Raw genomic sequence first — 15752 nt, forward strand, 5'->3', positions numbered from 1 at the left:
ACTTGATCGGCTTTCTTTTGTCATGACATTAAGTTCTACAGCCTCATAAAGAAAAGTTATTTAGGGAATGATATCAGGACAACAATAATATTATTATAGAATAAGTAGAGCTCATGTTTACCTGGTAACATAGAGGAATTTGCTACTCCATTTTCACAAAAAATAACGACTTCAAAAAAAATTATCCCCGTACTCTTTCTCAAAACAAAGGCACAAACATCACCTAATTTCAAATTATTGTCTTCAGCAAATGCCTTCCAACCACCCTAAAATCTGGTTTTTGGAGACCCGCCATGCGATTTGAAATAGTATTTCACAGACCAGGTCCTTCCATCCTGAACCTTAAGGATCACATCTTGATGCTTACTAGTACTGAGGAGGTAATGTTTTGCAAAGACAGATGGTATAATCTTGGCAAAAGATTAAAAAGAATAAAGTCAACATGAAAAACATTTTTTATGTGAGTATATTTCAATTGAACTTGTAGGAAGCATATAATTAATTACCATATTAAGCTTAGCTCCAACAAACGATGGTCGCATGCAATTCATGAAAAAGGGATCTTTAGATTTAAAACCTTTAGCTCTCTTAAGGGCTTCAGCCATTTCTTTTGCATTCAACTTCTACTTCCTTAAAAAATATTTAGGTTCCATCCACCTTGGTAGGGGAGAATCTCCACATACTTTATCAGAAAAATCCCACTTCATGACTGAAAACACATTCAACAGACTTCACAAATCATAAAAATTATGTTAATAATTACCATGGAAAATTTATTTGTCATGCATTATTTGGTTCCTGACTTGGAACAACCAAAACTATATTCTTCATAAAATGGTCAAGACTATTAGATTGATTGTTGTTTGTTGAACAGTTCTTTCTCGTTATTGATTTTTGTTTGAAATATAAGTATAGGAAAGTAGTTAATTTGTTAGTTTCCCCTTATTTCCATATCTGATTGATTGTTAGTTTGTTGGCTTTTTTTTTTTTAAGTAATATAAAAACTTGCTGATTTCAACTCTAAAAAAAATCTAAATTAATTTTATTTCCATTTTTATCAGTTGTATGATATTGATATAGACAAGGTAGCTCTTAGCTCTTACTGTCTTACATTCTCTTAATTTTGAATGAAGAAAATGCATATATTTTATTCTTACATTTGAGCATAAGGTCACTGCACCAGTTCCTAGTTCTTTGCTTTAATATATTTTTTTTCTTCTAGAGAGACTATCTAAAATTCTACATGGTTACATGGGATACATCAAGGATTGTCTAACTCTAGATATCTATGGCGTATTTCATCACAGGTTAACAAGCCATATCTTCCGTTGGCGTCAGGGGAATATTCAATTCAAACTGGTGTCATGATTGTCGCATCCTTTTCTGTTCTGGTATGGGAATCAGCTTTCTGTATTAATGTATTGTGTATTTGCAGCCTATAATATTCTGACTACCTATCACTTTATTTTTCAGAGTTTTGGCCTTGGATGGATTATTGGGTCATGGCCATTATTTTGGGCCCTATTCATCAGTTTTGCATTGGGAACTGCTTATTCAATCAATGTGAGTTTGTCTAATCTCATAATTTTTCATATACAATGCCTTATCAGTGGATATTTTGAAATATATACTTAGTTTTATGTCACCTAATGACAAAAGGTTAAGGTGGAAACTTTACAGAATCAATATATATATATGCTTGTGTTGGAATAATTTTTTCAATTGACATTTGGAATTTGATGTGATTTTATGCATAGATTATATATTTATCGAGTATTCACAATCCAGATTGATGTTTTGATATGGTGATTCACAAATTTGCAGGCCCTTCCAATTTACTTGGATAAAATGTTCAATCAGTATGTGGCTATAATTCTCTCTGTTATTTTTGTTCTATTTTTTGGAGAGGTATTTTATTTTTGTTCCATTAACTTTCATGCTTGGTTTAACAGTAAAGTGTCAATATTTTTGTTGGCTTATTATGATAGAAACTTGATATTCGTTTTTCTAAATCAGGTTATCCCACAAGCTATATGCACTAGATATGGACTTGCAGTAGGTTCCAACTTTGTTTGGCTTGTTCGGATTTTGATGATAATTTGCTACCCAATTTCATACCCAATTGGAAAGGTACAATCTCCAATGGAAAGTTGATGTTTAAACATTTAAATGTGAACTTGGAATTTGCATTTATCAACCCTCCAATCTATACTATTTTAAACTGGTGTTTTAGTCATTGAATTTAAGTATTTTTTCAGTGGTTAAAAATAAATCATAAATGTAAAGCAAAACTGTGGAATCTGGTTGCAAAACGATGGATTCTTAATGATATCAGATTATAAGGGATTTATATCTAATTTTTGACTTGAGATATACAGAATGCAGATTTTGGATTGGGTATTAGGACATAATGAAGCTTTATTTAGGCGAGCTCAGTTAAAAGTCCTTGTCTCCATCCACAACCAAGAGGTAAAGTAAAGCTGTTGAGGATAATAAATATGCTCTTGAACTTAAGGAATAGCTTTACAAGTTGAAAATACGAATTATTGCTATCATCTACCACAGATATATCTTGGCATTAGTTCTGATTTCCTTATCTTGTCATAATAGGCCGGCAAGGGTGGTGAGCTTACACATGACGAGACAACAATTATAAGTGGGGCACTAGATTTAACTGAGAAGGTAAGGTCTTAACAGAAATATCATTATTCCTTACATTCATTTCCTTCTAATTTGCATGTATGCCAGTGATAGTATTATATCCAACTATTATATGAGGTGGACGTAAATCCTGGTGAATATGAAAGTTTATTTTACTTCTTCTACTTCTCTTTCTCTCTGAGTCTTTAGAACTATACCAAAGAGGCTAAAACTTATTTTTTTTAATTGTAATTTCATTTTGAAGTATAGCTATTTGAAACTCTGTGCTCATGCTAAATTTTTCTCTCTCTCGAGCTCGCTTATTCAATATTCTGTTTTAAAGTTTGGATTTTTTTACTTTACTCCCCAGTCATCTTATCTTTTGGTTTAAAGAGCATTCTGAAACTTTTCTTGTCATTATAGTCTCATTTTGATGTATAATGATTTCACTCTTTATGCTCATACTGAAATTGTAACTTGAATATGATAGTAAGCTTGCAATAATGTGTCATGATTAGAAAATCAGCATCTTACTTTCTTTCTATTATTAATTTTTTTTAAATCTTAAAAAATAGAGCTGAGGAGGCTATGACACCCATTGAATCAATGTTTTCCTTAGATGTCAATTCAAAGTTGGATTGGTGAGTTTTGGTCATGAATTCATTGTTCTTTCTTTCTGTCAATTGGATTTTACTGGTTTTCACAATTTTTGTTTACATGCTGCTTTTAGCTGATTTTCAAAGATTCAGTCACTCGACCTTAGAAACTATTTTTTTATAAAAGAAGAAAATATAGAAAGTTTTGTTGTTGTTGTAGTGATAAATTGTGTTAAAAGAAGGATATTTTAGCTGTGATATCAGTCCTAGGCTCCTAGCCTATCATCTTAGGAACACTATCCCAATTAGTTGCTGGCTTGTCAATAGTTCTGTCACCTTTTTACACAAAGTTTCACTGAGGATAGTTTGTACATTTTATTTTTATTTTCGCATACAGTGCTCTAGCATATCATAATGGCGTGACCCATGTTTTATTGAAGCATGTCTTATGCTGCAATTGAAATGTTAGGAATGTTTGAATCACATGACAGCTCAATGTGTTTTCTCGTCGTACAGTTATTTTCTGTTTTCTTACCAGAAGTTTGTTGCAGAAAAAAATTATATTTTTCTACTGTATTTCTCATTTTTCTCCTCCTTTTATTCAATAACACAGGGAGGCTATGGGAAAAGTTCTTGCTCGGGGGCATAGTCGAGTTCCTGTCTATTCTGGGAATCCGAAGAACGTTATTGGACTGCTTATGGTGGGTGCTAGAATAGTAGAATGTGAATGTTTTGAAGATGTTTGTATACTAGATGCATTTTAAATTTGACTTATCAAAGGAACTAACAGCGGGCAACATACTTTGTAATTTGCTCTTTAACTTGTTCAATTCTTTTTATTGTTAGGTGAAAAGTCTTCTTACTGTACGACCTAAAACAGAGACTCCAGTCAGTGTCGTTTCCAACCGGAGAATACCATTGTTTGCATAACTCTTTAATTACTAATTTTTTATTTTTCAGAAAATACATTTGGGTAGTTTAGGGTTTAGGGATTCAATGAGAGCAGATGAGGGATTAGACCAAAAATTTCACATGGCACCTTATTTCTTTTTCATTTGGCGCCTTACACATACACGACTTGTTAAAAAATAATTAATTCTCCTTTTTTTTCACTTACACATTAATAACGCTTCTTCATTTATGTTATATTTTAATGTAACATATAGTCAAAATTGTTGTAGTGCAAATAGCATTGTTAGGAGGAAGTTCAAACGTCGTGAAAGGAAGTGTAGACAAGATGACCTTCAAGAAGGAAACAAGAATGGGGACCATATGGTCAAATGTCCATTCAGCATTCATAAAGGACTAGTCCATATCATGTCTGAACTAGAGAAAATGGTTCAGTAAGACTAAAAATGTGACCAAACCAAGTTCAATACCATAAATTGCATAGAAATATCAAGATTTTGAAAGATTGGTACTGCACTTGACACTTAAAAACAAAGGAATCATTATTTTCCCCCTTGGAATAGGAACCATCCAATTTTTATTCCCTCTAAAGAACCATTTGAATAGCAAGAATCACAAGCTATTATACTGTTGTTTTCAGGTTTTAGCATTATACCTGAGTCAATCCCAAACCAAAGGAATAATTTGCAAGAGCTTTTAGACGTGCAAATGAAAGCGCCAAACCCATTTCAAATAGCTGAAATGAAAAAATAAATAAATAAATTGAGAGTTCAAAGTAAATAAGGTGTGATTTACATAATATATTGCAATAAATAGTTAACATGGTCTCTAGTCAAACTATGCTAAACAAATAATGATCCTAGGATATAATTCTTTGTTAATTAAAAGCATCTACCCTCAACTTTTATACTTCATCCCATTTCTCTTAACTAGTCTCCATATGACCTTTGTAAATTTTGATATAATTGAACTGAGAAAGTACAAGCAAAATAATCATTTTACAGTGTGCGTTGCATCAAATATATAATGAAGGAAAGAAAATAAAATATGAAAGAGTTGTTTCTAGAAAAAATATTCCTTAGCATTATCTTCTAACACCACAATTCATTTAAATAATTTATCTTCATATTTATAGTATGAAATTCTGGCATTGCTCAAAATTAAGTTTCAAAATCAAAATGAGACCAACTCTGAAATTGAAGGAGTAATTTCATAGTACACACCTTTTGAATAACTTAAGGATTTGTGAGAATAATAAGAGCATTGACAAGAAGATTCTTAAAGGATAGGAAGAGGAAGAGCAAATTCTAGTAACAATTCATTTACATGAAACAAATTTTCATAGTAAAATAATGCAGGTTAAAAGGCTTACCAAGAAAAGAATTCCCCATTCAGACAGACCTTTGACATCTGTTAGATTTATAATCAACACATACATGCGACCCTTTTTAATTTATTTTCAACATATATATAGGTATGTACTTGTCCACAACCTTATATCCGTTCACACTCTAACAGAGAATCTTTGCCATGGGTCCTATCTAGCTAGCTCCTGCCTATTATATCACCCAAACACACACACTCTCTCTTTCTCTCTACATATATACACATCTTTAAATTGGCCATGTGTCATGTATATAATATAAACTATAAACAATTATATTATACATATGTGTATTCAGATTTCTTAATTTAAGCTAAATAGTGGGGTTTTTTTGCTATAAATATAGAAGGTTGAAGATTGAGAGGGAGAGAGAGAGATATATATCAGATAAATTTAATTAGAAAGAGGAGAGAGAGAGAGAGAGAGAGAGAGAGATGGAGAAATTTAAATAGAGACCTGAAAGCCAGTAACATACTACTTGATTTGAATATGAATCCCAAGATTTCAGACTTTGGAATGGCAAGGATTTTTGCAGGAACTGAAAGTCAAGCTAATACTGCAACAATAATTGGGACTTAGCAAGTTATTGTGCTCTTAAACCATAAAACAATATATTGTAAAAAAAAAACGGTAACAGAGTGAGAAAGTGTTGCACCTTTAATATATTTTGAGCCTCGATTTTGCTTTTTCCAGATTTAACAAGCTCCCAGAAGCAAGTATTATACTGATTGTTTATGTGGCCTGCAAAACCACAAGAACGAAAGCTTAAAGACAAAACAAGCTTTCATTGTCAATAACTTGATCAAGTTATTAACTTCATAGATATAACATAGTTTTTTATTCTAATTTATTTATTAACTTCATAAAAACTACTTATTCAAACTCATAATACAAATTATACTTCAACATATTATAATCTGATTTTTGTTCTTTCCCCACATAAACAATGTTATTTTTTTAGCAATATATTAATCATTAATATTCTAATAATACTTAAAACTTATACATATATATAAACTAAAAAAACCGATACGTATATTAAAATAATTGATTAAATGAAACTAAACAACATAATAAAACTTAAATGAAAACATGTATATATTTATATATAAACTTAAAAAAAACTAATATATATATAACCTTAATCATGCACTCTGTTTAGGATTTTGGCAGAGCAATGGAGCTAGTAACGACGGAGGACTAGAGGCGGAGCAGTGGGTCGATCTAAGAGTGAGAGAGAGAAAATCGGTGAGGGAGAAAGAGAGCTATTTTTTTACAGAATGTAGAATGAGAGAGAGAGAATTAGTTTCATATATATATATATAAGCATGAGAGAGAGAGGCAGCTAAGTGAGAACTCAGAAAAACACCACAAAATAGGAGAGAAGGTGATAGAACAGACATAATTACCTCGATATCAACTACCTCTAATTCCAAGATAGATAAATCTTATGAGGAATAGATGGCCCAAATTTGACTGTATCCAAGGATAATCTGTATGCTTGATGCTACTATCCAAGCACCTTGGACTGCTTTCATGGTGTTGAGAAATCTCTAGAAAAATGTACAAGAAAAGTAAGCTTCCTTACAGCACATAGATAGCAAAGAAGTCATACCATATGTTGACCCTCAAATTAGCCAACGATACGGAGTCAAATATACGACAGGAAAATAGTACGATGCTTGAAAAGGCAATCTAATGGAAAGTAAAGAACACCAAGAATTATAGTGGTTCGGCCCCAGTGATTGGTAATGACCTACGTCCACTTTGTGATATTGTTATTATAGAATCCTAAAGTTGTGATCAAAGAACTAGGGTTCTTGAGTTTCACAGACCTTGGGTGTAATACAATCGGATGGTAACAATTCACTTTAGCCCCTTTTCTCTCAATCTTAAGCAAAAAAGCTAGAATCAATCCAAAAGTCCTTTCCTTGAGCTATTTTATGTGTATTTATAGGCTCAAGGAAGGTTACAGATGATAACGTATTGTATCTTATTCTTAATAACTGCGTATCAAGGATAATTATGAAGAAATATTCAAATGCAGTTAATATTAGATTACAACTTAAAAAGGAAATAAATCGATCTTCACGACCAGTCCGATCGTGACAAACATTAACTCTGACAAGGAGGCGCGCTTCTAGTCGATAGCCGAACAACACCTCTGCCTTTTAATTCTGCCATGTGTCAGTCTATGTGTAAGTAGTCTTTTCCACTTCATTAGTGACCTTTTTTGGGTAAACATTTGCCCCCCAAGTTTATTTATTGCGACCAGCAATAAGTAAACTTAGGAAACTAACCTTTCGTATGCCCCACGAAATCTGTCAGAACTGCCCGTGCCTTTTCGAGAAACGTGACCAATCATATCTAATCATGTCCTTTCAATTTCCCAAAAGTGTGTCCGACGGCCATTTCACTTCGCCATACTTAGCCAAAATTAACTCATGATTACCTCTTTTAACGTGCCTTGGTCTCCATAAATAGTCCTCAAGTTATCATTTTTATTTTTACTTGCCTTTGCCTTCTTGAAGAACACCGAAGAACTCATGCCTCAGAGCCCAGAAACATTCTGACATCTACACTCGCACACCCGATAGATTGCATCTTTGGACTTCAATCTTTACCGGAGTAAGTTTTACAAACTTTCTTGTCCTTTTAGTTGCTATTCGAAACTGCCTTATGTGTGCTTTTGTTTCTGATACCCTTCATGTTCTTGGATGAAAATATATGGGGATTGTTTGCATGCTGAAAGATAATAAAAAGGGTAGTGAAATATTGTTTCGTATGAGTTAGGAGCCAGTTTGGTAGTCAAGATTGTAGATTTAGGCCGTAAAATCGAAGTAAAAATTTGATTTCTAAGCTAGGTGAAAAACTGGGTTTTTCCCGCCCCTTCGCAGTTGAAAAAGCGTTTCCCAAAAAAACTTTTTACTTCTGATTTTTAATCTGTTTTTCAAACTGCTCGCCTAGAACTTAGTGTTTCTGTTAGAATGCTGTTGGTCGTATACGCGAGCAACGTTATTCCAACTTTCATGCAAGATCTGCGGGGAGGAAAACACCCTTCGATGACAACTTATTGGCTCAGCTGCTTGAGGAGGAGGAGCAACCATCATCGCTGATACCTAACATTCCATTTTCTCGTACCACTTTAAACACTCCACCCCTCCTTATTCAAAACATGGCTCGAGCTAAAACTATAGCCCAGAAAAAGAAAACTCCCAATCCTTCAAATCAGTCTGCTCGTTGGACTAAAATTCCCTCGACTAGTGGTCGAGCTGAAAATATTCCTAACCCCAATATCCAAACACACGTTCAACCCCGACATGCCATTCAACCAGATGTTGAGTGGTATGTAGTACCTGAGAGCCGAGTGACGATCAGGATGATCGCCAACTACATCAAGAAGTATGGTCTCACGGGGGTGACCTTAGTTCGACCCAACCAAGATCAACGGACAAACCTGCACGGAGGCGCCTTCAGCGCCTGGTCGAGGTTCCACATTGAGGCAGGGGATACCTTGCCTCTTCATTCATTTTTCTAAGGGGTGGCCAACTATGTCGGAGTTGCCCCTTTTCAAATAACTCCTAATGGGTATAGAATGCTTGCTGCACTCTATATCCTTTACAGCCACAAAAAATGGACCGTTCCAATTCCTCATGAGGTTAACTATTTGTTCGACCTCAAATCCAACCCCAACCAAGAAGGAAAGGGGTTCTTTCACTTTTGCCACCAGGAGACTGGATGCACCTTCTTGACCGACACCACACACATATCGAACGTGGGGAGGTACTACCAGGAGTATTTCCTTACGACCGACATGATCGTGAGCAATTTGTCCTTTGCTCAAGGAGGTAAAACCTTCGTACCGCTGGCTGTTGATATTTATTTAGTGTTTCCACCACATTTTCTTAGATTTTTAATGCCTTTCAGGCCCATGGCTGCGACCAGACCTAACTCCAGACATGGAGTTGAGATCAGCCCTCTTGGCCAGTATGACTGACGTGGAAAAAAGCATCAGACATCTGGTCACAGAGGCTAACCTTAGGTTGGTCGGCCTTTTGGCCCCTCATCATGACACGAGGGAGTCAACAGTGGGGAGTGCTACCGACAGAGAGGTTCCCGAGCAGCACACAGGCGTTGAACAACCTCTTCCGAGGAGGGCCACTGGAGTAACAATCAGGGAACCTTCCAGGACCCTGCGGGCTGCTGCTCCCCCTGCCACAAAGGGAAAAGGGAAAAAGAAGGCCACTGAACCTCCCGTTCCCATCGACGAGTCTTCCGATGAGAACGATACTGGTCTTTCGCTTTTAAATAGTTTGCCAATTCCCTGTCATCTATTTGACGGGGATGACAACTTTAAGTGTACTCCAATCTTAAGTTCAGATTTCTTCCAGGCAGTAAGTAGTTCAGTAAGTAATGTAGCAACCAATAGTTGTAGCGCGGGTACTTTACTTATAATCTCTTCACTTTTATTTTTATCCCCATACAAATACCTTGTCTCACTGCTCGTGTTGTTTCCTTTTGTGCAGATATGGACTTTGAGGATGTGTTCGAGCATTATAAGGCTGCTGCCGCATCTTCTGGCAAGAAAAAGGACAGCAAGAGGGCCCGAGGGGAGAGCAGTAAAACCGCCTCAAAGAAGGCTTGAACCGATGATCCTCCAGCCACTGTCCCTTCAACGGAGAACACACCACCGCCATTACCACTCGAGCAGCCAGCCTCAACCCCTCTGGTCGACCAAAATTCCAATCCTCCAACACCCGTCGACCAGCAGCCTACTTCTCAGGCACCTAGCAGTCAAGCACGATGTAATCAGCCCGAAGGATCCCTATCCAACATCGTGGTTAGCTCATCCGGGGTGAGGATATACAAGCTCGCCAAACATAAACGCAGTCAGGAGGCTATTACTGAAACCATTTCTATTGAGCCTGATCAAATACTCAACCGCGGGCTGAACGAGATAGTTAGCGTAAGACACTCCCTGATGCTGGATTATTTATTTTTGATTCTCTGCCATCACTTTATCCTTTTTTATCTGATTATAGGGACTACTGACCATGACTGCTAGCTGGCGCCGTGCTAGAGCGATGGTGTCCCGAGCCAAAAATTTTGACACAAGGCTTGCTAAGGTTAAGAAAGCGCTTGAAGGGAAAAACATTGAGTTGCTCGAGAAGAATAATGAGATAACTAAGCAGAACGGTGAGTTTCTTGAGAAGAATACAGAGCTGCCTAAGCTGAAAGAAGAACTGCTCGAGCAAAAATCCACTCTGAACGAAGAGCTGCTGCAGGTTCGTGATGGCCTGAAGAAATCCAACGAAGACAAAGAAAAATTCAAGGAAAGCGCCAAACTTAACTATCAGCAGGCCGCCCAGCTTAAGCTTGATTTGATTGCGAGCATGCAGAAGACAGAGGAGCTGGAGAAACGCGTGAAGGAGCTTGAGGAAGCTGAAGTCAAGAACTTTGAGAAGTACAAGGAAGCCACTAATCTTTGCTTTTATGAGTTCTGGAAGCACAACCGGGAGGCTAACTTCAACTATCTGTCAGAATGCCTGAGGCAGACTCTAATGTCTCAGTGTGCCATTCGCCTGGAGGAAGAAGAGAGGGCTAAAGTACCTGCTTCCCCGGAGATTTCTCTGGCAACAGGGATAGATGGTGCAGACAATGAAGCTGACACAGCTGTCTACTAGGACGTTCCTCAAGATCCTCCAGCCCCTTAGTCTTTTTCCCTTTTTTCTTTTGATATTTTAATTACATGACCTACTGGTCGTGATATAAAGACACAAATTTTTTATTGCCGCACGGGCAGCTATTTTCCCTTTAATCAGACAATTACATCCGAGCAGTAGTGCTCGCAGTGTAAAGTAATTCGTTTTTGATATTATAACACCTTTTTTATTTTATTATAATATCTGTTTGCATGACTGAACTTAGCATAGCACTTTGGATTGATTTGTCAAAATATAAATTTTGAAAAATACTCTAAGTACCCTAGAATGCTTTCACTTATTTTGCTCATGTTTTTACATACCTTTTAACGATATGCTTTGCTTACTTGTACCTTATATGCCCCCCAAGTGTTCGAGGAGCTTTAGGTCCTTGGTCACTTGCCTTGACCAGAACCTGTTCGAACATTACTGCTCGTAGCAATAAAATTGGAATTATAATACAGCAAAACAACACACGTAATGAGCAAATACTTGTAATAAATACAATAATTGGCAAGAAATGACTGGCTGCGCACAGTCCCTTATATTTCTCGTAATAGATGGAATAAACATGTCTGTATGAGTGATCAATAAGATCGTACATTTATAAGCGACCAATCACATAAAATGACCAACCCTTTCTCAAAACTTGTATAAATTAAAATTAATACAAGTCAATTCTTTAAGAAGAATTGTTTATTGGTAATACTTGCGCAGGTGTTCTCCATTCCAATAGCGAGGAATGAGATCTCCATTTAAGCGTGCAAGTTTATAGGTGCCTGGGTGAAGGACTTCGTCAATCTGGTATGGTCCTTCCCAATTAGGTCCGAGTACTCCAGCAGATTGGTCGCGGGTGTTTAGAAAAAATCTTCGGAGTACAAGATCTCCAACATTAAACTTTCTTTCTCGCACTTTAGAGTTGAAATACCGGACGACTTTTTGCTGGTATACAACTACTCGGAGTTGGGCTTGTTCACGTTTCTCATCGATTGAGTCCAGGGATTCCATCAATAGCTGGCTATTCAAATCTTGATCGTACGTCATTCTGTGATGCGAAGGCAGATCTAACTCAACAGGAAACATGGCTTCATATCCATAAGCCAAAGAGAAAGGAGTATGACCCGTTGCTGTTCGGTGGGAAGTTCTGTACGACCAGAGTACTCCAGGCAATTGTTCTGGCCATGCTCCCGTAGCTTCTTCTAGCCTCTTCTTCAGTGTATCCTTTAGCGTTTTATTGACTGATTCAACTTTTCCATTTGCTTGGGGATGAGTGACTGAAGAGAAACTCTTGATAATACCATGCCGCTCGTAGAAATTCGTGAATAAATCACTGTCAAACTGGGTGCCATTATCCGAGACGATCTTCCTTGGCAATCCATAGCGACAAATAATATTTTTGGTCACAAAATCTAGCAGCTTCTTGGTCGTTATGGTTGCCAGCGGTTCAGCTTCAGCCCATTTGGTGAAGTAGTCGACGGCAACCACAACATCTTTGACACGCCTTTTCCTGTGGGCAAAGATCCGATAAGGTCGATACCCCAAACTGCAAACAACCATGGGCTTTGCATTTGCTTAAGCTCATAAGGGGCTGCTCGTGGGATTTTGGAGAATCTCTGGCATTTATCACACTTCTACACGAATTCCGTCGAGTCTTCATTCATCGTTGGCCAGAAATATCCTTAGGATCTTTTTTGACAAACTTTTCCCCCCAGCGTGGTCTCCGCAAAAACCTTCATGCATCTCTTTCATCAACTCTTTGGCTTTCTCATTTGTAATACATTTGAGGAGTGGCATTGAGTATCCCCTCCTGTACAGGATTCCATCGATCAGGATATACTTAGCAGCTTGGCACTGAAGGGTCCTAGTTCTGTTTCTGTCCGTTGGTAACACGCCGTTCAATAGATACTCTACATATGGTGCCATCCACGTGTCTGCCATCTTGATTACCAGAGTGGTCTCTGTTGTTTGGATGGTCGGTACAGATAGTCGCTCCACTAGTACTATGTTCAAAGTATCCGCATCCTTCGCACTTGCCAATTTTACCAAAGCGTCTGCGTTGGAATTCATATCACAAGGCACTTGCTGAAGATTATACTTGTCACACTGGGCTAATAGATCCTTTATTTTGTTCAGATAGGCAACCATCTTCAAACCTCGCGCTTGGTAGTCTCCGAGGACCTGATTCACCACTAGCTGAGAATCACTATAGATGTCAAGCACTTTTATATTCATATCCTTGGCTAACCGCAATCCAACGAGTAGTGCTTCATATTCGGCCTCATTGTTAGAAGCAGTGATGTCAAATCTGATTGCACAGTAAAATCGATGTCGTTCTGGCATTATCAGTATTACCCCTACCCCAGCGTGGGACTTGTTAGAAGAACCGTCCGTAAATAATTTCCACGTGGAAGCTTGGATTTGACATTCAGGATCGCTGGGCTCTTCATTCTACTCGTCACTCGTGAGCTTTGTGAATTTCGCGATGACGTCAGCCAAGTCTTGTCCTTTTATCGCTATTCGTGGCAAGTAAGATATGTAAAACTGCTCGAGTTTGACTGCCCACTTTAGCAATCTACCCACAGCCTTTGGCTTTTGCAGGACTTGTCGAAGAGGCTAGTCGGTCAAGACCGTAATTGGATGAGCTTGGAAGTAAGACCACAGCTTCCTAGAGGCCAAAACTAGGCAATAGGCTAGCTTCTCGATGGGCGGGTACCGCTGCTCTGCTCCAATCAACCTTTTGCTTACGTAGTAGACAGCCTTCTACATGCCTTCTTCTTCTCTTACTAAAATAGCACTAGCAGCGTATTCCGTGATTGCAAGGTAGATGAACAGATTTTCTTTATCGATTGGCTTTAGCAGGATGGGTGGTTGTGCCATATGTGTTTTTAGTGCTTGAAAGGCCAGTTCGCACTCATCTGTCCATTCAAATTTCTTATTGCCTCTAAGTAGATTGAAAAATGGAATACACTTGTCTGTCAATTTTGAAATGAATCTACTGAGAGCAACAATCCTCCCGGTCAGGCTTTGAATATCTTTAATCTTTATTGGCGATTTCATTTCGATCAGAGCTTTTATTTTCTTGGGATTGGCTTCAATTCCTCTTGAGTTAACTATAAATCCCAAGAACTTCCCTGATCCTACTCCGAACGAGCATTTAAGGGGATTTAACTTCATCCGATATTTATTCCATACGTTGAAGCATTCCTGCAAATCCCTTGCAGGCTCTTTTACTTTCTTAAACTTGACCAGCATGTCTTCGACATAAACCTCCATGTTTGTGCTGATCAACTCCTTGAACATGTGGTTGACGAGTCTTTGGTAAGTCGCACCAGCATTTTTCAAACCGAAGGGCATCACCTTGTAACAGTAGAGCCCTGTATCAGTCTGAAAGCTAGTGTGATCCATCATGGGGATGCATACTGATTTGATTATACCCAGAGTACACATCCATGAATGAGAGGATCTCATGCCTTATTGTGGTATCGACCAGCTGGTCGATCCTTGGGGGTGGGAAACAATCTTTGGGGTAGGCTTTATTTTGGTCAATAAAATCCACGCATGTACGCCACTTGCCATTCGGCTTGGGCACTAGTATAGGATTAGAGACCCACGATTGATAAAACGCCACCCTGATGAACCCATTCTCCTTCAGCTTCTCGACTTCCTCTTTCAAGGCCTTTGATCTATCTTTGTCGAGCAGCCTTCTTTTTTGTTGCACTGGTGGAAAGCTTTTGTCCATGTTCAGGAAATGGCTTATGACTGTCGGATCTATCCCAACCATGTCTTTGTGGGACCAGGCAAAGACCTCCTGGTTCCTCCTTAAGAACTCCACCAGTGCTTGTTTTGTTGTTGTCTCTAAGTTTTTACTGACTTTCACAACTCTAGTCAGATTTTCCTCATCGAGTTAGACCTCTTCAAGGTCCTCGATATTCTTCTTCAAAATCCCCAAAGAAAGGATCTAAGTCCCTATCCTCACTTTAGGCAACGCCCTATTTGGTGAGATTATCACCCGAGTGGGCTTGAACATCAGTCGCCATTTGCAACTCCTTTCTGGTGGCATCTCTTGGTGATCGAGGCATTGTAGCACTCCCTTGCTTCCCTCTAGTTTCCCAATACGCATCCTGTCCCTGAGTTTGTTGGGAATTTCATAGCGAGTTGCCATATGGAGGTGACGGCTCGTAGGTCGACCGAAATCGACCTCCCTATCACAGTGTTGTACGTTGAAGGACAATCAACTACTATAAAAGTAGTGAGTAATGTTCTATTAGCAGGTGTAGTGCCTGCTGTGATTGGGAGTCTAATCGACCCTGTTGGGGCGAGCCCCTCTCCAAAAAAACCATAAATGGTTTGGTTGCATGGTTCCAGGTCTTTCACGGACAACTTCATCTTTTCCAGCGAAGACTTGTATAGGATGTTGACCGAACTTCCTGTGTCAACCAACACCCTTTTCACCGTCATGTTTGCAATATGTACGCCCATGACCAGCAGATTGGAGTGTGGGAATCGCACGTGCTGGGCGTT

The 15752-nt window shown here is 38.2% G+C and overlaps 1 protein-coding gene and 1 long non-coding RNA gene across 2 annotated transcripts; both read left to right on the forward strand.

Annotated features, from left to right (window-relative positions):
• Positions 1 to 1051: 1051 nt before the first annotated feature.
• Positions 1052 to 1566, forward strand: LOC133780425 (uncharacterized). The gene is made up of 3 exons (XR_009869304.1): positions 1052 to 1085; positions 1308 to 1391; positions 1474 to 1566. It is a non-coding gene; the product is annotated as an uncharacterized LOC133780425 (long non-coding RNA).
• Positions 1567 to 1639: 73 nt separating this feature from the next.
• Positions 1640 to 11213, forward strand: LOC133779152 (DUF21 domain-containing protein At4g14230-like). The gene is made up of 12 exons (XM_062219145.1): positions 1640 to 1659; positions 1758 to 1773; positions 1825 to 1908; positions 2017 to 2130; positions 2386 to 2469; positions 2611 to 2687; positions 3216 to 3281; positions 3850 to 3937; positions 4083 to 4156; positions 4418 to 4574; positions 10572 to 10952; positions 11037 to 11213. The coding sequence occupies exons 1-12, from the start codon at positions 1640 to 1642 to the stop codon at positions 11211 to 11213; spliced, it is 1338 nt and encodes a 445-aa protein (XP_062075129.1).
• The last annotated feature ends 4539 nt before the right edge of the window (positions 11214 to 15752 follow it).

This window comes from Humulus lupulus, chromosome 5 (genome assembly GCF_963169125.1).
Source record: "Humulus lupulus chromosome 5, drHumLupu1.1, whole genome shotgun sequence".
NCBI classification, from domain to species: domain Eukaryota; kingdom Viridiplantae; phylum Streptophyta; class Magnoliopsida; order Rosales; family Cannabaceae; genus Humulus; species Humulus lupulus.

Coding starts and splice junctions, on each gene's coding strand:
- LOC133779152 (XM_062219145.1), top strand. CDS start 1,640: ATGTCACCTAATGACAAAAG. Junction 4,157..4,417: donor TCCAACCGGAGAATACCATT/GTTTGCATAACT, acceptor AAATTGTTGTAG/TGCAAATAGCATTGTTAGGA. Junction 10,953..11,036: donor CAGAGGAGCTGGAGAAACGC/GTGAAGGAGCTT, acceptor GAGTTCTGGAAG/CACAACCGGGAGGCTAACTT.